This window comes from Plectropomus leopardus, chromosome 14 (genome assembly GCF_026936395.1).
Source record: "Plectropomus leopardus strain MGB_pleo_1.0 chromosome 14, ASM2693639v1, whole genome shotgun sequence".
NCBI classification, from domain to species: domain Eukaryota; kingdom Metazoa; phylum Chordata; class Actinopteri; order Perciformes; family Serranidae; genus Plectropomus; species Plectropomus leopardus.
Genome location: NC_142189.1, coordinates 2,494,944 through 2,520,287, shown reverse-complemented (window position 1 = coordinate 2,520,287; position 25,344 = coordinate 2,494,944). Strand labels below are relative to the sequence as shown.

Genomic DNA, 25,344 nt, shown 5'->3' with positions numbered 1-25,344 from the left:
TCTGTTTTTTCTTATTTTATGTTATTTTATTTTTAATTTTTAAAAGTTATTATTTGCTTAAATCGTTGACTTCAGCAGGTTTATATTTGGGACAGGCGTCTATCTGGAAGGCTTTTATTTCCTTTCACACAAAACTGATACTCAGCAAAGATGGGAAATACAGTCAAATTATTTATTTTAACCTTTTGAAACCAGGGTATATTAGTTTTATTTATTAGTTTTATTTTAAAAACATGGGAAGAAGGTACTGACTGAAAAGGAAATGTTATATGGATATCATGAAAGTACTGATTCTGCATTTAATTTAATTTAAATTAAATTAAATTAATTTTTATTTTATCTTAATATATTATTTTGATGTTTGTTATTTCACTTTACTATTCTATTTTTAGTTTATTATCATATTATTATTATTCCCTGAATTGATTTAATCATGCATTTCAGTTCATTTATAATCTGTTATTATTACTATAATTATCATTGTTATTGTCATTGTTCATTTTATTTCCTTTGTCTGTGGGAGTGTGCGACTGTATGAGGGGGTCAATATTTTGTACACTGATGTTAATTTTTTGATATAAGCTTGAAATTTCAGTAAGAATATTGTTTAAATATTATTTGTTCTATACTGACTACATTTTTAATAAAGGGGGAATCCTGGCAAAATTTTAAAAAAGAAAAAAACATTCAGTGTTTAAAATGCCACAATTAAGACTCTGACAATACGGCAGCCGTGAGCTTTAGATGGAGTACTGATTGTATTGTGTAAAAAGTGATTTAGTAGGTCAGATCATTCCTCGAGCCATTACAGCTTTCGTAATATCTTCCTCAGCTGCACTAATCTCCGTCTCTGCACCAACAGCTCAGCAGGAGCAGAGAGGGAGGTAAGAGGATTAATTCAATGGGGATACTCTGATTAGCTGCCAGCTTTGAACCTGAAATACTTCCACAATGTGGGCGTGAAAACGAGCAGCAGGTAATCTGAGACGGCTGTGATGAAACTCGATAAGGTTATAGTTAACGCAGCTTTCTTTGTAACTGATTATAGAAGAAAAAAGATGATTGTGAGACTGATGGAGGCAGGACGTCCGAGTTCAGGCTGCTGAAGCGGAAAGAAAAACAGTTTACGCGTATCCATTACAGAGCAGCGGAGGGAAATCTGTTCTGCTGAAATATTAAACATCTCTCTGTAATCTGCTCGTGCTCTCTCCGCCACGCACGCTAAAGTGCTTCCCGGAGAGGACGTCCACCGCTGAAGTGATGGGGACAGACAGACAGAGAGGATGATGGGATGGGTGGGGATGTATCGAGTTCCTGCTTTCCCAGCAAACACGGGGAGGAGCGCTGCCTCCGAGGTCACGACGACAAGGGATAAAATTACAGCTCAGGGAGCAGCGACGCAGCAACTCGCTCGGGTTGTACTGACGGAGCGAAACGGTGACTGTTATTTCACGTAGTCCGGGAAACTTGAGAAAGACTCTCAGAAAGTGAAGAATTGTCGCATACGACAGCAGCACAAAACTCTTTAAAAAGTTATTTGAAAGTGAATTTCTCCCCCTCTCTCAGCTTTTTTTTCCTGTCAGCACCTTAAAAAGTCTGCAGCCTGGAAAAGTGACAAAATGAACTAACAACATCCCTGTCTGCAATAACAATACAACTCAGAGTGATAGTGTTTTAGCAGAATGAGCTGAGCTTTCATTTTTATACAGTGCTGAGGTATGACGTGTTCATTTACTGGGATTTTTGAATGGGATTTTCAATTATCTCCAAAAATGATCTCTGAGAGAGTTTTGAAGCGTAAATTAAATCGCCAGAAGCAAAAAGCTATTGTTAGGCTACATTGTGGTCGCACAACTTAAACGTCACCACCCCGAATCGTTCAACATCACAAAACACGTTAAAGCACAATCAAAAAATATTATAAACAGATAAATCTACGAGTTTAAGCGTGCCTGTTGCTGTAAAACTGTAGAGGTGATAGGCTGGTTGAATGAGTTTCTGTGTATGATGTGATGATGTCTAACGTCCCCGATAAAAACTGCGGTCCGATTCAGCCGCTTAATAGCAACCGCCTTTTTAACACGCGTAAAAACTTAATTTCACAAGCACATTTCTGTCTTGTCTGTAACTGGCCTGCATCATCTATTTTCACATTTTTCCTGCATGCTCCGAAGGTCTACTGTGACATTTGACTTCCCACATCAGTCAGATCTGCAAAATAACGAACGCTGGAGCTTCCCGGTTCGGGCTAAACTGAGCTGCTGAGGGTTGAAGTCCGTCTGCAGAACAGAAGACGATTAAGTAGAACCGAGCTGACAGGAAATCTATACTCTGCAGGTCTGCTCTCTGCAGGCGGCAGGTTTCACCTCGGTCACAGTCTGACATTTATCAAGAGGAACGCCTGCATGTATGACTCAGCGGAGGACGATTGCTAAAGAGCACTGGACTCTTGGCATGGACCTCGGGATGAATCCACGGGAGGCTCGACATTAAACCATAAAGTCACAGGTGTCTCGTTTGATGCTCGTTCAGCTGAAACACGTTATCATGGAGGAACTTGATCCCGACTAACGAGAAAAATTATGCTGCAAAAATTGTTCATATTCTGGACCCACAGGCTGATAAAATCTTAAATTCTTAAAATGAAAATATACTCCAGCTGCTACGACACAACAGAGGTGTGTCAGAGACAACAAAAGATAAACGCACCCAAAAATATGTTTTTTTCTTTTTTCAGTCTTTGAAAGTTAAAACTTCCTTTTCAACATTTTTGCTGAATGCAGACAGATTAGAGAGCAGACTGCACTCTGTACTTTTACTACTTAAAGTACATTTTTGAAGCTAATAGTTTTTCTAAATTTTACTTGAGTGAAAAACTGAATGCAGGGCTTTTACTTGAAACCGAGTACTTCTCCACTGTGGTTATACAACTTTTACATAAAGTAATAGTAAAGTAATAATTTTCATTTATATTTTGTTATATATATACAAATGTTTGTCAAAAACTTGGTTTCAGAATATTTCCACATTGACAGTCCTGTCCTTTCTCTTTCTGTAAAATGGTTTTAAATGTTTGATGACTCATCCTGCACTCAGGGGCGTTTACAAAAGCTCGTCCATCCAATCAGCTCGTCTGGTTATAAAACCCCACTTCACCTTTTGTGGGTTGTGGTAGCTAATAGAGTGATATGAGATAAACAGACAGGAAGAAATGTGATTTGGGTGTCTGTGGGCAAAACCTCTGTTTTCATTTTAAAAACAAAGTGGCGGAGGTCGAACTCTCTCATCTCTCTCTCGTCCTCCTGATCTCACAGTGAGAGCGTGTGTGTGAAGCCAACAGTCCTCTGGAGCTCAGTATCGTGTTAAACTCTAAGCCTGCACATTCACTTTCTTAGCGGTCAAATTAAATGCAAAGGATTTGATTTAAATTGCTCTTGTGATACAAAACGTTATGATATAATACAATACAATAATATACAATTTGATACAATATGATACGATACGATTCAACGCAACACGATATGATACTATATGATACCAAATGATGTGATATATTACGATACAATACGATCTGATTCAATATGATATAATGCAATATGATAGAATACAATACAGTACGATACAGTACAATACAGTACGATACAGTACAATACAGTACGATACGATACGATGCAAGGCGAGGTGACACCATTCTGTATGATACCATACGATACGGTACACTATAGTATGATACAGTATAATATGATACAGTAAGATACAATAAGGTACGATACGATATGATACGATACAATACGATAAGAAAGGATACATTACGTTATGTTACGGTACGAGAGATAAGATTCAATACGGTACCATATGGTATGTTACGATACGATATAATACTGCACGATATGCTGATACAATATGATGTGATCTGATCTGATCTGATACGATGTGATGCGATGCGATGCGATACGATATGATACAATGCAACGTGATGCGATACAATACCATAGAGTGTGATAAATACAATGCGATCTGATACAATGCAGTATGGTGCGATATGATATGACAACATATGATATACTTTCTTGTAACTGCACACCACTCAAATATTCCATTCACAGGGAAACACACCCCAGCACCGAAGATCAAAACTTTCTGCAACTTTAAGCACAACATCTGAGGACTTCTTCCACCTTTGGCTCCTCTTGATGCACCAAAAAATAACCCCGAAAACACAACTTTTCTAGACTTTCTCTGAATTTCTATAAAGTAAATATATAAAAGGATAATTTGTTAAGAATCCCTAGCAATGATCGTTGAAACTGTGTCAGTATGACACAGGAAACCTGCTACCAGGATGACTTCAGCATGCTTTAAAATGACAGCAGACAAACAAACACCACGTGCCACAGAGCAGAGAGCGTGGCGAGGCGATAGCGGTCATGTGACAGGAAGTGGACACAGGTTTCCAGCTCTCATTCTTACATTCACTCTCTCACAAACACAGAGCGGCTCGGTGACAGGATGGCGGTGTGGCGATCTGCGAGGGATTATGGGTAAAATGAGGGATGAGGCCCGGTCGCCATGCAGCAGCGAGGCCATTCGGAGCCACAGTTACCACGGTTACTACAGTCATCACCATAACATTACCACTGTACCGAGGTTAGAGAAACATGCAGCACCTTTTTGGGCTTCACTCCTCGCTGCGTGGTCGAAGGAAAGAAGGGAAGGAAGTGAGGAAGGGAGGAGGGGAGGGTGGAGGTTAAAGTGTTCATCAGAGGCTGCATGCTGGAGGTGACGGGGACTGAAGTGAGTCGGTGCTCCTCTTTGGTGCTACACTTTTTTTTTTTTTCACATTTCACTCACACACACATTTCTTCATTCAGTTCATTTTCACACAAACGGCACGTAAAAAAATCGAATTAAAAATGTGTCAAACATGATGATGCGTCATTAAAAATTCTCTCCTCACAGTGACTAAACCCAAATATATGACACATAGTCTTCTACATTTATAGCATATTTGTGTTTTTCCTCCTTAAAATACTCAACACTCGCAAATTAAAAATTCCAACACTTGTAATTTTTTAAATAGAACAAAGCGCTTATAAATAAAACTTGTTGAGCGCTATAGTGTAACAAATTTAGCAAATTCATAAATTTATAATTTATATCATGAAGGTGTGTGTATACTGTAAGGGCCACTATACAGTAGCTATTCACTGTTATTTAAATTAAATTACATATATTAATATTAAATTACAAATGCAATTAATAATAATACAAATAAATATATAAACAATAATATTATAAATAAATAATAATAATAATAATTACAAATAATAATAATAATTATTATTACTATTATTATTAAAATAATAATACAATCCACTTTAAAATGAATAAATAAATACATATTTCTTTATTTAAAAGGTTCAACTGATGTCAGGGGAAACTCCTCCATTTGTTTCACTCAATAAATGAATAATTTATAGATGCATCAGGAAACAGAGCGAGTGTATTTAACGGTAAACATCGCCCTCTGCTGGTCACATATGAAAACTGAACCTTCAGCTCTGATTTTGTTTCACAGCAGTTTTTTTATTTTGGCAATCTCACAATTTCAGGGATTATTTGGAATTTTTTAAAAGAAAATCTAATTTTTATGAATAAAATCTGTATGTCAATTATGGAGGAGGATAGTTTGTAATTATGAGATGTCACATCTGACATCCTTTTACAGTCAAAAAAAGTTAACTGCATTTAACTGCACAGATTGCAGTATTTAAGTTTATGTATATTTCTCCTAAATTACTACTTCTAAGGTGGAAATTGTCAGTGTATCCCTACATCAGTACCACAGATAAAAACTATTTTTCATGCACTCAGAAGTGTTCAGTTATTTTCTTTTAAATGAAATGATAAAAAAAAACCTCTCAGGTGTGGTGTTATTTCCTCCAACAGTCACCACAAACACTCAGGGTTTACTTTAGATAACACAGAGTGTGTGTGTGTGTGTGTGTGTGTGTGTGTTATAAAAGTGCAGGTGTGTGCCGTCGTATCGGCTCCTGGTTTCCTGCAGGGGAACTTTGTGTCACAGCGTTATCTGACTCACCAGTTTAGTGGTTTTGGGCGTCTCCAGGATCTCTGAGGAGATAAAAAAAGAAAGAAAGTACTTTTATATTATCATCAATGTTTACCGTGTTTACGAGGTATAAAGTCCCACAGAAATCCTGGTGCAAATGAGATTTATTGTCTTTTCACCAGATGGTCAACACAGATACTGTTAAAGACGAGATCAGCCGTAGAAAAACTGTATGTTTAATGCTACAACAAATACAAGATGCTTCCTTTTGTGCAGCGATATGGCTGGAAGTCGAATTTTTTCAATGTACTTATTGACGCTTTGAGCACCACCAGCTGAGTGCCATATAGTTCCATATATTTTGGGAAGAAGGCAGACATCTCTACAGCCAATATCTCCGACATTTGGCAACTCACACACAAAATATCTAATTCCCAGGTTTTAAATAGGGGGTCTGGGACCACTGGGAGGCATCAAATTATTGTTTGATAATACATCGGCATCACTGTTACATACTAAGGAGTACAATTTGCTTTTTAAAAAATTCAAATATTTATTTATTTATCCAGTCAAACATGAACAAACCTACAGTATTGTTAGTAGAATTAAACATATCCACGGGCCTGTGGTGGCTACACACCCTTGGACCCAAAATAGTATTTTAGCAACCAGCAGTACAACCTAATACCAAATTATTACAGTGCAGCAGACATGTTACAAAAAAATTGAGAAATTGAGAAACTGAGAAAAGCTTTGCACTCCATCGTTAACCCTTGCTAAGATGTGTTCGTGTAACAGATTCTAGCACTGATTCCCTCCATTTTTCAAAATCTGGATGTGATCTATTTTTAAGCACTACAGGTAAGAGAAAAAAATGTTTTTCTGGAAAAATTACCATCAAACTGACAAAAAATGTTGTGAACTCAATTTTTACTGTGTGCAAAATGTGGCAAAACGTCAAAACATACAAATGGCAGAAGGCGCTTTGCAGCTGCAGCTACGAGATGAGACTTAATCTGACTAAACACACCTGACAGCACTCCTGGAAAAGTCTGGATTCAGACGCTCAAACCGCTTTAATGTGCTGATGAAAGCTGAGATCTGTCAGTTACATAAAGTGTGCTGCACCAGAGAGCCCTGACCGCTCTGCACCTGCTGAAACCGATTTCAGTGACCCTCAGGGACTGTTTGGAGCATTTTACGCACTTTTCATTCTTCATTTTTTAACAATGTTTACTGTGTTCATGCATATGGCTTCAATGTTGGCAAGATTGTGTATTTTTGTTTAGTCAGTGAGTTTGCAGCTCAGCTCCTACAATAAGTCTAAAATACACTGTGGAAACTAAATAGTTACATTCAGACTGTTCAGGTCAAAAAATGCTCCATTGAAACCCATTCAAACTGACATTTTTGATCCCACAGCCATCAGAGCAGAAAAACAGGACTTGTATTATTTCTGGGTGTCATTCTGGGCTTTTGACTCTGAATTTGTCATTTTTAGTATTTTCTACCCGAGGATGCAATTTTGACCATATTTGGCATATGGAGGAAATACATGCTATTTCCACTAGGTGACCTGTCACAGTCAATGTAGCTGCTGATCACTGACATATCCCAGACTATGATAATTTAAAAAAATGAAATCTACTTTGCATGTAGTATATTAAAAATAATTTATTTCTGTGTTTCTTTTTAATCTAAAAACACAGTGGCATCATGACAAAAACCCGGCATTTAAAATTCTGAAAAAAAAGAATATTTTATGTTTATGATTAGGACTGACATAAAAAAAACCTCAATGAAAGCAGAAGATCATCATAATGTAGAATATTTTTTTAACCTGATTTTGAAAATCGTATTTTGTGTGCAGAGCAGTATGAGTGTAAGTATTTGTTACTGCACAAAAAATAATAATGTATAAGAGTCAATGTTGCTGCTAATCACTGACTGATTTTAGGCCATGATGTTCAAAACAATATTAATCTATTTAGCATGTAGTTTATTGAAAATATTTATTTTTTGTGGGGTTTTTTTCATCTAAAAACATAGTGGCATCATGACAAAAACCTGTCATTTAAAGGGTTAAAGTTCTGAAAATTACTGAATATTTATTATAAAGACTGATGTTGGTTAAAACATTGACTCAATGAAACTAGAAAATCATATTAATGTGCTGGGCCCTAAAGGGTTAATGTCACAAAAAGTGATTTGTTTACCTGCGTGCTGTCACGGTGAAGAACTTCTCTGCTGTCAAACAGCAGGACATGTTTAATGCTGTGAGTGAGCGTGTCCCCCGGACAGCAGGATCCACAGCGTCACACCTTTTTCACTTTCAAACACACCTGCAGAATACTGAACACCTCTGAGGGATAACGCAACCAAACCAAATTCATCCCAGCGTGTGTGTGTTTTTACCTCGCTTGGGCACCTTGCCGGTGCCGGGCTCAGGCGTCTCTGGGGACGTCGTGTCGGCCCCGTCATCAACCAGCTGGATCTGAGACAGACAGAAAGCGAGACAACATTAAATCTTCTGGCGACTCCAACTATCAGAGCTGGACACAGAGGGAGCGACACTTAAAAAAAGGGGAGTGAGGAAAATAAAACTGGCTCGTTTTTTGACCTTCATTCATAAATTTTCATCTCCGTAGCAACATTTGCAGCTGCAGCACAGAGACGGTTCGGGTCAGACAGTCATTTAAGCCGAGCAGGAGACATAATGAAGAGGATTAGTGACACAACACCTGATCGATACGTGTGTGTGTGTGTGTGTGTGTGTGTGTGTGTGTGTGTGTGTGTGTGTGTGTGTGTGTGTGTGTGTGTGTGTGTGTGTGTGTGTGTGTGTGCGCACCTGGGTCACAGCAGGTAACATTTACTCAGCAAAGTGGACCTCATGCAAGAAACCACTCGAACACAGAGATTCTTTTATTGTGCATTTACAGCACTGACTTTTGTTGTTTTATTTATATTTCTTTTATATTTATATTTCTTTTATTTGTTTTCCACCTCCGGCCTGTCTGCAACTTATTTCCAGAGTTATGGTATCCATGTGCTGCATAATGATTTGATTTGATTTGATTTGATTTGATTTGATTTTCTTTGATTTATTTATTTTTATTTATATTGCTAGGTTTTGATTTTTAGCAATGTAAAGCACTTGGGGCTGCATTTTATGTATGAAAGGTGCTTCTTATTATCATTACTATTATTATTATTTTTATTATTATTATCATCCATCCATCTATCTATCTTTACAGTTAAATCAAGAATTCTACATAAATCTGAATGAATTTGGATTTTATTCTGTTACTTTACTGAGAAGCAGGACCATCTGAGGTTTGACGGCTGTTTTTTGGACGGCTGTTTTTTTGGCACCGCTTCCACAGTTTAAACGCTCCAGCAGCTGCCTCGGGGCCTTTCTGCAGGTGAACATCCTCTGATGCATTCAGTGGTGAAACAGTACCTGTAATGGACTTTCTTATCTCGTCCTCTGTGAATGTCATTTTTCCTCCACCGACTCTCTTCTTCTCACACCAGACAGACTTTATTTTCTGTCTCGGCGCTGTGATGACACAGCATTTACAGCTGCACTGAGATCTTCAAATTCTTTCTGCTCTCCCTAATACCCCTGATAGCCCTCCTGACACTGCAACAACAGGACTGAATGTTATATTTGCACTAATTATCCGTTCTGCACAATAATCATTTACTGCACAATAGAAATAACCGCTCACTTTGAACTGGAAGTTGGTGCTTGTGTTTTCATGTGTGCCTTCTTTAGCTGTAATTTTATTACTTATATTTAGCACTTACTGACTTTTTCAGCTTTTTTAATTCATTTTGTGTGCTTGTATTTTCACACTGAGAGAAATGACATTTCAATCCTGTCCATGTCCTGCACGTACGGCAGAGTTGAAAATAAAGACTTCGAAATTCTTTTTCTTTTTATGAGTTTTATGAACGTGTCTTGAAGAGGTGGATATAGTCTTATACAGAAATTTGAGGGTGACTGTTATTCTGGTGGTTAAGTTTAACTCTTTGATACCTGGGAAAACTGGCGTGATTTCTGTCAAAAACACGAGTGGGAGGCGATGAGCAACGGAAGAACAAATGACCCTGTAAAGGTAATGAAAGTGAATTTCGTTGAATATGTATTTGTACAATTACAATAAAGGTATTCTTTTATGTTTGCACAGTAAAGCACCTCAGTCCACAGTGTGTCCACAGTGTGTCCACAGTGTGTCCACAGAGTGTCCACAGTGTGTCCACAGTGTGTCCACAGGGTGTCCACAGTGTGTCCACATGAGACACGACGCACATTAGCACCAACGGTTTCAAGACTGACATGTGACAAGAAATGCTTCACTGAGAAAAAATGCACAAGTGTTTTGGCAAGTAATCATACATTTAATTTTTTTAAAGGTATCAGTGAAGCACAGGTACGGAAACCTTTTAACACTTTTTCCAGGTCATTCCCTTGTTTTTTAAACTTTGTTTTTGACTTATTTTCTGTTTTTCTTTCTTTTTTTAAAACTCATTTTTAGTTGTTTTTTTTAATTATGTACGAGAAAATTACCAATTTTTTAATCTATCTATTTAATTTTTTGATAGGTATGTCTGTATATCATGTTTTCCTTTTTAATTTTTTTTTTTTGTTTTTTTTACTTTTTTTCTTTCTTTTCAAATGCACAAATGGAAGTCTGATATATTTTTGGCATTTTTATTGTACTATAATTTGAGCACCTGTCAATAAAAAAACAAATCATTGCAAAAAATAAATAAATCTTGCACTTTTTAATAATTTCTTTTTCATTGCTCATTGCCTTTTTTCCATGTGTTAAAGAAAGCCAATACACTCAGGTTTCAAAGGGTTAACTCTGCTGTCGATGCTTGATGAGTATGTGTTTACATGTGGAGAGCTTTACACCAAAATAAGATATCCACTTATCAAACAATTAAATTCTACCACAATAAGAAAGTTACGCCCATTAAGTTTTTATATTTATTTATATCTATATATCTTTCCCGGGATGGATTTGACTGTCCCCTCCAGGCCACCATAGGTTAATCTACGCTCTCTGTAACAAACACGGGCACTCTGCAGTATTTTTCTGGGAGAAAAAAAAATTGTTTTTCATCAGAAAAGAAGCGAGCGTGAAGCCTGAAGCAGTGCAGACAACAGAGGAAAAAATTTAAACCCACACAAACACACGGCATCAAAGAAAAACGAAACCTCAAAACATCTTTCAAAATAAGACGCTAAACAACGGGGGGGCTGTGGAGACAATGACATCATCCTCTGCTTTAGGTTTCAGCACTGAAGTTTCTCTCTACTACTTCAGTGATGATAATAAAGTGTATCTTTATCATGCCGACTCTAATTTCGAATGTATTAACCTAAAAAGGGAGAGTGTACATGAATCCACATTTAAACAAACATAAATGACCTGAGTTAGCTGGGGGTTAATTTTCATCGATAGTCCCTTTGCCTGATATTAAAACAGTATGGACAAACAACACGAAGATAAAAAGGCACATCATATAGTTAAATATGAGTTAAGAATATATAAAACATAATTTAACAATATAAATGCTTAAAACTTAAATAGCAGATGTTGCAGGTACAGTGTAAGTACAGTCATTTTTAACATTCAGTCAAATTAGCCTAAAATCCACCTGGGAATGACTACAAACTTATTTTAAAACTTCAAAACTTATTTTTAAAACCAATACCGATAAACCGATGATTTTCCAGCTTCTCGTGGCTGATAAGATACCGATAACCGATAATTTCTTTTTGTTTGTTTTTATTACCTGAGGGTATGAAAGGCTGAGACGTGGTGAGTACAGATGAATTTAATTTGTGCATTTTCATAAAAACACAACATTTCAGACGAAAAGCTGGAAAAATTGCATTTTTGTGAAAGAAAGTCATTTTTAAGAGCAAAATCAAATTCATTTTTATTTTTTGTTTTTTTTCCCTCTTATCAAAGACCCGGGATGACACGGGGGGAGGGGGGAGGTTACAGGTTAATTAGCTTACATCGGCCTATAGAAAATCAAAGCGGGGAGATTAACTGGAGTTTTGCATAGTCTGCTTTGTGGAGAAAATTTGTGCCAAAAGTATTTAAATCATTATTAACATATGTGGTAGGAGTAATAATGTAAATTAACAAAACGGCAGTCAGTAATACAAACATGCATACACACATAGGCCTATGTTTACACAGACTATATGTGTGCACACATACAGAGATACACACATACACACACACGTAAAGATTAAAAAAACAACAATAATACATTTTTAAAAAAGTTTTTTGAGGAAAAAAAAGAAAAAGGAAAGAAAAGGAGGAAAAAAACAAAGTAAAAAAAAGTAAAAAAGTGCTATTTAATGGTGACGATTTTAAAAATTTTAAATAATTCAATTATTAATTTTGCCTTATATATCTTATCTCTTTACTCTGTTATTGTAGAGAAAAAATATTTTTTGAATAATAAAATTATGTTTCAAATTGTTACAGAACTGTTTTTTAAGCAATTTTAAGCACTTTTGCCAGATCATTTCCTTTTTATTTTTTGTGTTTTTTTTTAAACTATTTTAAAGTAATTTTCTTGTAGTTTTTACTAATTTCTTCTCAATTTTTTGTTGCTTATTGTCCATTTTTTTTAAGTAATCAAGCCCATTTGCTCTGGTTTAAAAGGGTTAAATATTTCTGTTTTACCTGCGACTGCCTCACAAAGATGCCGTGGTTCTCCTCGCAGGTGAAGTAGCGTTTGCCCTGCACCGTGCCGTCGTTCTTGCCCTTGGCCTCGTCCAGGATGACTCCCACCCATTTCCCGGAGGCAAACAGCGTGTTTCCGATGTAGGCCACCGTGCCGCGCTGCCCCTTCCCGATCACCTCCACCAGGGAGCCCACTTTGACGGGCCGCCCGCCCCCGTCCGAGCTCATCCTGCTGCTGCCGCTGCTGGTGGTCTGGGTGGGACAAGAAAACACGCAAGCTGCAAAAACAGGAAGTCGTGCTCATGTCAACACTGTTGAAGGCTTTTTAATTTGTGCATTTAAAGAGGAAATCCACTAAAAATACACGTCAGTGTAGGTTTGCTATGTGTGACATGTACATATACTCAAGTACTCTACTTAAGTATGAATTTGAGGTATTGAGTATTTTCTTTTAATGCCATATATACATATATGTGCGTGTGTGTGTGTGTGTGTGTGTATGTATGTATGTTTATATTAGGGTGACCAATATTGATTTTTTTAGGTCCAATGCTGATACAGATTATTAATTTTTAATGACACTGATAATTGAGATATGGAGCCGATCTGCATTTACAAATTTTCTCTTTTTTTTCTAAATAAATTTACTATTTAGAATATAACAAACACCAACACAAAACTTTGTTTAAATGCCTTTGACAAACATTGAATCAAAACTGAAACTTTCAACATCAAATACAGCAAGTTCCCAGCAACTTTTTAGAAAGTCAGGTGAAACTGTAAACTAAAAATAGTTCCCTGAGGTTTTACAAAGTGAGAGTTCCTCCGATGGTGACACTTATTTTTTTCATTTTTTAATTAATTTTATCAGTGATCATTAAAATACAACGGCAGCACAGAAAATCAGCAAAATGCCAAATATCGTCCCTGATATTATAGTGCGATAATATATCGACCCCTAATTAATGTGTTATCACATTTTTTGACAAAAATGTGATAAAGAAGCGTATAATTTTACGGTGGCAAAATCTGTGACATGCAAAACACACACATGTCTACATGCCTCAGAGAGCAGGTTAAAGTACACGCACGACTACAGGGCGAAGCATCACGTGCTGCTGGTGCACATCTGCATTAAACGGATCTTTTACGTGACTTCTGAATGAAAACACGTAACAGAAAGTAGCTTGAGAGTCTCTCTGGGCCTCTGAGCCGTGCAGGACCACACAGGCCTCGTCCTGCTCGCTCTAAATGTCAATGCAAAACAGCTCCACTCTTGTTTTTCCTGCTTTTGTGATAATTCCATGGCAACAATCACCTGAGATTTCATGAAGCGCCGCAGCTCTGATGTGTGGAGAACAAACCGCACGGTAAAACGTCTCAACGTGGCGCAGCAATATTTTGTAATCAAATAATCCTGCATAACCCAATTTGCAGTGTGATGTCCCAGAACTGCTGGTGACTCAGCAGAACCGAGCGCAGCAGATATTATTACTCTGAAGAGAACCTGCTCTCCTTCAGATTACTGTAAACACGCAGCGTCTTTGAGCCGACGGTTAGTGTAAAGGTTCAACACACTGCAGGACAGCAAACCACAACACACACACACACACAGACACACACACACACACACACACACACACTGAAGTCTGTCATCTGTCTCATCCACTGCAGGTTTCTGAGGTCATGCTGCAGTTCTTTGTACGATAAAAGCAGCATTATTTAACACGTGTCCACTGATTAACCCTTCGAAAACTGAACAAATTGGTTTGATTTTTTTTCAAAAACATGGGGACAAGACCATGAGCAACTCAAAAACTCATGGCCCAAAACATGGCAACAATTTAGTCAAAAGTGACATTAAATTACCCAAAAATAAGCACAAAAAAAGAAAAACACAAAAGAAAATGACCCAAAAAAAAGTGCTGAAAATTTTAAAAATATATTTAAACAAAAAAAGTCTTTAATGTAATTTTAAATATATAATTATAATGATAATAAATATGTTTTGAACATTTTTCATTGTTGGTCATTGCCTTTTTTCCCATGTTTTTGAAAGAAATCAAACAAATTTGTGAAGGTTTCAAAGGGTTAAATAGCTTGTTAGAGGCATCTGAACACAGCGCAAGTGTTAGCTTGTTAATAACTTCCAAATTTTATCATTATTAATAAAAAGTTACTTGGATTTTGTTGGCTATTTAAGTCTGATACTGATTATTAATAGTTTAGAGTCTTAAAAATAAATGTTGCTGCTGATCACTGACATGTCCCAGGCTGTGATCATCAAAAAAAAAAAAACTCAGCATGTAGTATATTGAAAATAATTTATTTTTTGTATATTTTTTCATCTAAAAACACGGTGCCATCATGACAAAAACCTGGCATTTAAAGGTTTAAAATTCTGAAAATTAAGGAATATTTGATATTTATGACTGGGACTGATGTTTGTTAAAAATTAACTCAATGAAACAAGAAAATAATATTAATGTATTACATTTTTTAAAGCTTGATTTTGAAAAGTGCATTTTGTGCACAGAGCAATATTGTGAGTGTGCGTAATATTAAATCAGGCCCTGCAGGTTCATGAAAAAGGTTTTTCTCTGTAGGATTTTTTCCATAATGTTTTCAGAAACTTAGTATAAAATTCTGATCCTGTCAGTGACAAAAAAAACAAAAAAAAACATTTAGTGGACAGACGTTTTTTTCCTATTAATCACTGAGTCAGAAAAACATGAAAAAATAGTGTTTAGGTGGAAAAACACCAAAGTTCCCCTTTAAGACTCGGCCGTCCATACAGTAAAAGACGTGAGCATTAGATCTAAGCTTACTGCAGGAATGTGGTCTGTGACCAGAGTTTTGTTTCACTGCTCTTTAAGCTCAAAGACGATGTCGCTTCTTAAGAGGCATTTCTGAATGATTTACATTTTTAACCACAGACGCAGAACTACAGATTTACTGGTGAAACACAGACATCGTGTATATGAAGCAAAACTTTTTGAAGCAAAAGAGTTTCTTCAAAAATATATCCAAACTTTTTTTTTCTGACAATAACATGAAAAAAGAAGAAGCTCATCATCTCCACTTTCTTACTGCTCACATATAAAATCAGACAAATGTTTAAATATCACAGCTGAGATATTCAGCTATGTACCCGCAACTATGACAAACCCTGAACTGTCATGGTTTATTTCTATTTATTTATTTATTTTTAATTATTATTTTCCACTTTCACTGATCAAAACTACCAAATATGTATTTATTATCAGAATTTTAACTCTTTAAATGCCAGTTTGTTTACAAAATGCCACTGCTGTATTTTATGGAAACAAATTGATTTTTTAAACACTGTATGCTCAGTGGAATTTTTTATTTTTTATCTTTTTACAGCGTGGGACAGCGATTAGCTCCAACATTGATTTTTATGCATTTTTATTTTCTGTGTAGTGTCAGATTTTTAAAAAAAAGAAAACTCCCTCAGGTACCTTGGGGAGTATGTCTGCATTGAAAACTGACATAAAAATAACATTTACAAATATTAATTTCCACTTTCACTGACTTCAATCTTTTGACCAACTTCAGTCCTACTCAAAATTACTTAATATTGCTTAATTTTCAGAATTTTAACCCCTTAAATGCCAGTTTGTTTACATAATGACACAAGTGTTTTTTATGAAAAAAAGAAAAATTGAATTATACTAAATGCTTATTGGATTTTTTATTTTTTCAATCTGGGACATGTCAATGGTTAGCATCAACATTGATTTAAAGCATTTGTGTGTATAGTATCAGATTTGAAAAAAAAGCAAAACTCAAAAAATGCAGTAAAAATGACATTAAATGTAATTTTGTAACTTTTATCAGTCCTAATCACAATATAAAAATATTTGTTATTCTCAGAATTTTAAGCCTTTAAATGCCATAACATAATTCCACCGTTGTTTTTTATTTTGATTTTGTAAATGTTTCTATTACTAAATGTTAAGTGGAATTTGATTGACAAGTCAATGATTAGCAACAGCTTTCATTTTGATGCATTTTCATTATTTTTTTGTGCAGTATCAAAAAAAAACTCCCTCTTGGAACCTTGGCGGACAAAAACTGCAATAAAAAGTATTATTATTTTATTATTATTATTTCATTTTTTAAATAATGTTATATTCCAGTTAATTTTCCAAATTTTGACCCTTTAAATTACCAGTTTTTAACATGACACCACTATCTTTTTTGAATGAAAAACAAAACAAAACAAAACAAAAAAACAAAAGAACAAAAGTATTTGTTTCCTAAAATTGGCTGAAAGAGGATTTTTGTCTGGGATATGTCAATGATCAGCAAAATCATAAATTATGATGCATTCATATTTTTTGGTGCAGTGTCAGATTTTAAGTCTGATTGTCTTATGATTCATGGAAAGAAGAGAGACATCATGACTGGCTGTGTGCAGTGCATGCATCCTTGAGTCTTTGTCAAGCGTTTTCTACGTCACAAACAAGAACTCAGCTTTTTCATTGCAGCTGTAACGTCTCTTAAAATCCATCAGCTCTCTTCAGATTCATAACAGCAGCAGGAATCTTTGGTTTGAAATGTTTCAGGGAGACGACGCGACTCACATGCACCTGCAGACCATCTGCAATCAAACACCCATTGAGCTTCATAATTCACACTCGCGTTAAAAAAATCATAAATGGGCTGCTTTTGTTCCTCTAACTATTCTGCAGCGAAGCCTGCAGTCGTTGCTCAGTTGCTGCTGTGACCTGCTCGCCATGTGCTGGAGGCAGAGACGACCCGAGGAGGGCGCGCTGAATTATTTAGTGCCGCTCTACTCTTAAACACGCAAGCTCACAACAACTGAAACGCTGCGAGGAGACGACAACAGTGATACAGACTCTTTTAATGCGCTGTAACTCTCAGCAGGTATCGGACAGTGTTGCTTTGTTTTCACCAAAAAAAGTAAGCTACCAAAATGATGTCATGCACATGATTTTAACCCTTTAGAAACAGGATTGACATCAGTTTTGCTGACTCCTCTCACAAGCATTTAAACCTCTGGGACCTGAGAAAATTGGTTTGACATCACTTGAACACACATGAAAGACAACTTGGCAAAAAATGCCCTGAAATTGTAGAAAAAAGAAAAATTAATTTAAAAAAAAAGTAAAAGGTGACAAGAAATTGACTTGAAAATTAGCTGCAGGGAGATTTTGGATTTGATCATAAAATAGGAAAAAAAAAAATTTAAAAATAGGGAGGAATGTCCAGAATTTCCCCCCTTTTTTCCTTTAAAATTTCTTTTATTATTTTAATTTTTTATTTCTGCCTTTTTTCAGGTAATTTTTTTTTTGTAACGTTTTACTGCTCATTTTTTTTGCCATTTATGTCAAGGTGCCTGTTTCCTTCTTCCTACATTTTTGGAAAAAATCAACACAATATTCTCAGATTGTAAGTGGTAAATAGATTGCGACCTTTCTCCCTCCGGCTGAAACACAAAGTATAAAATCGAAGCACTGGTTTTTGATAAGTGAGGGTTTTTTATGGCTGTTTGAACACTGATGTCATCCCTCATGGTGACAGGAAAGCTTCCTGACTCAGAGACGGATGACAAACAGGAAGTCTAACGGGGCTCCAGCGTCTGATGATAACAAAAACCCTCACGGTCCCGTCACCTGCCTGTCATACGTCTCTATCTCCCACTTTACAGAGTCGTCACAGAGAGCCTCAACATCCCGGCGGCGGCGTTGAACCCGGAGGGGCATCTGAGCCGAAACAAAGAGGTGACAACACAGACAGAGGAATGCAGCGCCCAAACGGATTAGAAACCCTTTCTATTCAACGCACAAATCGACAGGAGTGAAACAAATTGATCAGACGTGATAGAAACAATGGCGCACCAATCAGAACTTAAAACACCCCGGTGTGGCCACCTCACCGGGACGCATAAACACCTCGCACACTCACCCGGGTGTACGTGTTCCTCCGAGTCTGTGACATGTTTCCTGGTCGTCCCCAAAGCGCCTGTCTCGAGCGTTATTCAGGAGAGCCAGACAGAAGGGGGTCTGCGAGCGGGGCGTGGGGGGGTCGGTGATGCTGCCGGAGCGTCTCTCTTTCTCTTCACAGAATCACACCATCGCTCTCCTGATCCTCACAGCTCTCCAAACTCCCCGTCCCTCCTCTCTCTGCTGCTGCCAGAGGAAACCCGGCGGGAGCTTTTCTTTTTTTTTGGCTCCGTCAGAAAGTTTCTGAGGGGCAGACGGTGGATGATCCACCCCTCCGATTGAATGAAGCGGCGGAAAACAGGCGAGCGAGGAAGAGAGGGGGAAAAAACATCCAGGTCCTGTCTGCTGTGAGTGCATCAGCTGAGCGCTGCGCTAGTGTCTGCTGGCTCCTGCAGGAGGGAGGGCGGCTTAGGCCCAGACCGCCGAGCTGGGTCCTAAAGCCTGCAAATGTGCACCTTTAAAGCTGCTCAAAATAAACCTGACGGTCGATATTCCCACGCATGTCCTCCTAATCTGACGTGATGCAGAGATATTGGGGTCTTTTTAACGAGGGGTCGACCGGTATTGTTTTTTTCAGGGCCGATACCGATTATTAGTAAACTGATAACTGATATTTGGAACCGATATGCATTTACAATAAAAATAAAAATCTTTCTGTTAATATTTAGAATTTTGAATATAACAAACTTCAACACAAACCTTTGTTTGAATTTCTTTAGCAAATATTTAATCAAAACTGAATCTTTCAACATCATATACAGCGAGTTCCCTGCAACTTTTTTTTTTTATAAAGTCAGGGGAAAATTGTAATCCAAAAAATGAAAAAAATAACTAGCTGCCCAAGGTTTTACAAAGCAAAAGTTTCTCCCATGCTACTCTGCACTTTCTAATGAATTAATTGTATCGGCAATCATTAAAATAAAACGCAGATTATCTGCAAAATGCCAAAAAAGTTACAAGAAAATCATATGAAAATAAGCACACAAAAAATATATACATTTTTCTGGGCAATTTTTTCCTGTTTTTCTGGAGAATTTTCTAAAAATCCACCCCTTTTTAAAAAACTAAATTTCACATCATTTACTTGTTACCTTTAAGTAATTTCTTGTGATATGTGAGATATTTCTCAACGGTTGTTTTTCCCTAAGGAAGGGGGGACTATAGCCTGTTATTAATTATCATAATTACATTTTTAAAATTTTATTACAAAATTCTTAGAAGTTTTATATCACTTTTTCCATTTTTTTCTTACTTTTAAAATTTAATTTATTTATCTATTTCTTTATTTTTTTATTATTATTAATATTATTATTATTATTTTTTTTTTTTTACAAATTTTAGGTAATTTTCTTGATCTTTTGTCTAATTTCTTGCTTATTTTTGGGTCATTTCTTTTTCTATTGCTCATTGCCTTCTTCCTATGCTGAAGTTTCAAAAGGTCAAAAATGTCTGATTTTCATAGAATTGCAGGATTTAAATTTCTGAGTGTCAAATTTAAGCACCTAAAGCACCGTGTATGAAGTCCTGATGAGAATCATTAAAGCACAAAACCCTATAAGACTCACTACACTTTTTTAATCAGTCAAAAAAACTCCTCAAGGCCGTCAGTGCAGCAGACAAACATGCAGATGTCTCCTCGCACTGCAGTCTTTGTCAGATTGCAGTCAAATTTCAATCTCTGTCTTGTGCGATAAGCGTGAGCGCTCGGGGAATAATTTAAAAACAAAAACACAAGCAGTAAGCACTTTCCAACCAGGGGGGGACGGGGTGAACCAGTTCAACTCAATCTGCCGTTTCATTGTGGCCGGACACAAAAGGCCCAGGTGATGCTCTGTAATGCAGCACACTGTAAGCAAAAGCCAGCGGATTGCATTCGGGCCCCGCCTGACGCCGTGGCCCCGTCACAGAGCGAGGATTAACTCCCCTTTATCAGCTTTTATCAGCCGACCGCACGGCCGGGGCTTTTTTAACTCACTCCTCTCTGTTTCTGTGTTGTCATCTTTTTGCAGCGGACACAAACGCCGCAGGGTTTCTGTGTAAAAGCTTTCAGCTTCAGAGGCCGATGAGAGACGCTGTGAGAGCGTCTCAACAACAGAGACGCAGCCTTCAGGAGGGGACGTGTCTTCAAATACAGGCTTCACATTTTCACCTATACGTTTTTTACTTTTCCATGACTTTGACGCAAATTTTCAAGACCATACATTCTCTGAAATTACCATAGATACTCATTATCTGTTCTTTTCATTGCTTTTAAATATATATATATTACTTAAATGTAAATGTAAATGTTCTTTAAATTTTTTTTTGATGATTTTTAAAGAAAAAGTTTTGGGTTTTGTTCTTTAAATTTTTTTTTTTTATTTTATTTTATTTTATTTTATTTTATTCAACTTTTTTGCAAATGTTTAAAGAGAAAATGGCGTTTTTTTTTTAGTGTTTGTTTTTCCTTAAAAAAATGTTGGTGATTTTTTTTTTTAATACATTTTTTCTGTAAAAGTTTTTGGAAATTTTTTTTAAAAAAGGGCCTTTTTTCCCTTTCCTTTGATTTTTTTTTTTTTTTATTTTTGACTGGCAATTTTTGTTTTTCCTTTGAAAATATTGGTCACCTTTTGCCATGAAGGCATTTTTTTTAAATCACGAAAAATACGACCACTTATCACAGCTATAAACTGTAAAAACAGAAATCATCATTGGATTTCTGACAGTCCTTGAACAGTCATGTGTTATTATACAGGTTTGGGAGACAAAATTCCATGACTTTTCCAGGTTTTTCATGACCGTACAGCCCTGAAAATGATGCACTGCTCAAACAGCGTCAGCAACCAAACACGGACCAGGACAGAAAAACACACTCTCATTATCGTCCTTCAAATACAGCAGCGACGTATACATGTTTGTGGCTTCAGAGCCGAAATAAAAATGGTAAAAATGCATATTACGTCTCAAAAACAGCCTAAATGTAAAAAACAAAGCCTAAGATTGAAGATGTGAGACTTGAATACATCTGAGGATGTTTGGGGACACAAAATAAATCTCTGCAGTCTCTTTGCACCCTTTTATGCAAATGACGAAGGCTGAACCAAAAGAGGGGGCGTCTGGGATTTGTGGGAGGAGAGGAGCTCTTATCTCTCTCTGAAAAAATAATAATGAGTCGACCAGCAGACAGCCAAAAATCAAAGCGCTGCCTCCCTGCAGAAGATGAGGACAATGACACAGAAAGAGGCGTCACCGGCTCAGACAGACGCCGCCTGCTGCTGCTGTTTTCAGACCGCCGCTCAGGAGGCGTGCGGGAACAGAGGTGACACTTTGGGATTATAAGAGGAGCGTTACGACCTGCACGTCAGCCAGGAGGAACAAATCGACGTCACTGAGGTAAAGATTTCTGCGTCCTGGAGGCTGGCGGTGATTGAGGAAATATGATTGAGGTTTGGGATGTTACATAGTTACACAGACAGCTGAATTATGGGCTGAAAAGCAAACTGCTGTGTCAGGAGTCATCACAATGTGACAAAGAATTTTTCAGTACGTCATGAAAAAACAGAGAAAGTCATTTAGGGCTGCAGATTAAAATATGCATTATTGGAAATGAATCTGTATTTTTTTTCTTTTAATGTAGTCAATGATTAATAGGTTGTTAGTTTTATAAAATAAATAATGATAAATGCTTAATGTTTGCTTCCAGATGATCTCAAAGTGCTGTCGTCAGTTATTTAATCACATTATTCCAACCAGAAAATCAAATTATTCAGTGTTTAAAAATATGCAAGCTTTCACCAATATTATGGAGTTGTTGTCGTTTTATTTTACTTGTTAAATGACTAACTAACGGTTTCATTCATATTTTATTAATTATGAGAATACTAAGATATTCCCTGATGGCTAATTTCCCTGATGTTGAAACATAACTGTAAATTTAGATTAGACAGTTAAAATCAAGCACAATTTAATCATTAGGGGGTGGAAAAAATGATACAGCACAGTACTGCAATATTTTGCATGGCAATATTGTACTAATACACACATGTCACGTATTGCCATTTTATTCTATAAATTATTAATACAGCAAATACTAATAAAACTTTTGGTAGCCAACTAGAAGAATAAATTATCTTTTTCAGTCCACCAGATACATTTACTGCTATATTTTTTTTTCATTTTTTATTCTAAAATTTTATTTTATTTTATTTTATTTTATTAACTGTTCTTTGTTTATCAGAGTAGGGGAGAGGCTGGGTGTGACTTGGCGGTTTTTTTTTGTTTTGTTTTATCATGACCGTCCTCTACAAATATTTTTCATAAACCTCCCTGAATAACTGAGGGAAATGCATGACCGTCCCTCCACCGTGAATATTTCACAGTTTCTGACTGTGATAAATGAATTGATCTTGGATATTTTTTAAGAAAACGTGCTTTGGGCCTAGAGGTTCTGTGGGTTTTTAATATAGTTGAATTCCCTTCGCTTACATCGAATCAAAAAACATAACCTAATGCTTAAAAAAAATCTTTTAAGTGCTTCCCCTGCACTGCACCCTCCTCTCTAATGAATACCAAACAGCCCCTCACTTTAATAAATGATTAACTGGAGGGAAAAAAAAATGATGAAAATAGCTCAAATGCTTAAATGGGAAGATTTGCTGTTTTAATTAGTTTTATTATTAATAAATTTATATATATATATATATTTAGGTATTTACTTGTTTGTCACCTAAACAATTTGAGTATATCACATTGGTACTTTGAATTTTGTTCAAATTTTATTTATTTATTTATTCATTAATTTACTTACTCATTTACTATTATTATTATTATTATTATTATTATTATTGTTATTATATCTTATTCCTAACATGTACGAGTGGCTGGGGTGTGACTTTTTTATTGTTTTTTTAATATCATGACCCTCCCCAGAGTTACACATATTTTTCCTTGAGCCTCCCTCAGTGACTGTGGGAAAATGCATGACTTCCCCTCAAACCATAAATAACCACATTTCACAGTTTCTGACTGTGTTAAATGTTTTGATCTTAGAGATTTTCAAAGAAAAAATGCCTTTCAGACCTACTTGCAGGTTTAGGGGTTCTGGAAGTATCTAAAATAAATACAAAATAAGAGCATTTAAGGTTAAATGTCCCTGCTTAACCCTCTAAGAGGCAGTGAAACTGCACAGGTGACTTTTTTTATGATCAAATTGCTGTAGAAAACTCTGAAAAATTTGATTTTGATTTTTTATCTGATGAATTTTAGTATTTAGATTAAAGTCTTATTGTATTCAATTCTATTTTATAATATTACATTGGCTTTTTTGCAATACATTTTGTAGTATTTTATTACTACATTTATTTTTATTCACATGAATTTAGTTTTCTTTCTTTTTTAATTATTAATTTATTGTTTAAAGGCACATTTTACAATGTGATATTCTGAGGAATTTGTTTCTTCTTAATAAATGTTGTTAACATATTATATTGTCTATATTATTGTTATATTAAAATAAATCAAACAGACACAAAAAATATCTATAAATGCTGAATCTGTTGACACAAATGTGGAGTCAGAAAGACAGTTTTACCAAAAAATAATGATTTGCAAATGCATCTCTTAGTGTGACTGTTAAAGCGTTAACACACTATTTGAAATGTCTCTCACATTTTGCACCACCTCCTCCTCTTTCACAAGTAACAATCAGTTATTTTCTTTATCAAATGATTAATTAATTGGAAATAAAAAATCAAATAGATGAATTTATATTGAAAATAGCTGTTTACATGTTATTCCTGTCATGCATGCTAATGATATTCAGCGTGGTCTCCACACTGTGCAGACAGGAAAAAATAGGTCATCCACAGAAAACAGGGCAGAGCCTGTTCATTCCTGTACTTCACTATAATGTGCATCAAAATACCGTCAATGTGTTCATTTTAACTGCATGTTCAACAAAAATACTTACAAAATATGAGGTAGTAAGGGCTAAATGTGTAATTTGGTGCCATCTAGTGAGATCAAAGCCCAGAGACAGCAGCTCCACACAGCCTCCCTGACCAAATTCATACTATTTCACTTATTTATGTCAAAAAATCATAAAGAAAATCAAAAATAACACTAATATTTGCTGTAATGTCCGATGGCAATCACAGTAAATCACAGCATGGGTGTGGCTGCAGCCTGACATTTTTCTGCCCGACAGATTAACCAAATTGGATGAGAAATTAGGGGTGAAAACAATCTGGATTAGAGATTAATTCATTTAAACGAGAACAGAGCCGTATCATCCAAATTAGGGCTGGAAATCCGAATCCACACCACCCCAAATAATGACCAGCTAAAGCCTGTTTAATGTTTTTAATGGTCTCGACCCTATAATTAGTGGTTTTAATGTGCAAATACTGCATTTTTGCCAGCCGCGGCTGGCGTTAAATCATGCGTTTTTTGGCTGGGGTTTGGTCTGTCAGCTGTCAGCGGGACACTCCCTGACCAGCTGCTAGCTCAAGTAGCCGTTAGCTTCGGTTACACAAAAAACGCCTCTAACTTGGTTATTTTTAACAGGACACACACGCATATG

General features: G+C 36.2%; 1 protein-coding gene across 8 annotated transcripts in view; it reads right to left on the bottom strand.

Moving 5' to 3' along the window:
- dctn1b (dynactin 1b) overlaps window positions 1–25,344 on the bottom strand; it is an 86,423-nt gene that overhangs the window by 60,866 nt on the left and 213 nt on the right. For 2 of the 8 annotated variants that reach the window (XM_088087833.1, XM_088087834.1), the window contains exons 1-5: window positions 18,748–19,164; window positions 12,793–13,044; window positions 8,486–8,564; window positions 6,101–6,132; window positions 4,644–4,688 (exon numbers count right to left, since the gene is read on the bottom strand). In XM_088087833.1, coding sequence (XP_087943959.1) covers window positions 4,644–4,688; window positions 6,101–6,132; window positions 8,486–8,564; window positions 12,793–13,044; window positions 18,748–18,780 — 441 coding nt within the window. In that variant the 5' untranslated portion in view covers window positions 18,781–19,164. Of the gene's footprint in view, window positions 1–4,643; window positions 4,689–6,100; window positions 6,133–8,485; window positions 8,565–12,792; window positions 13,071–18,747; window positions 19,165–25,344 lie in introns of those variants that run through there. The other 6 variants (XM_088087839.1, XM_088087840.1, XM_088087836.1 and 3 more) reach the window with 5 other exon arrangements.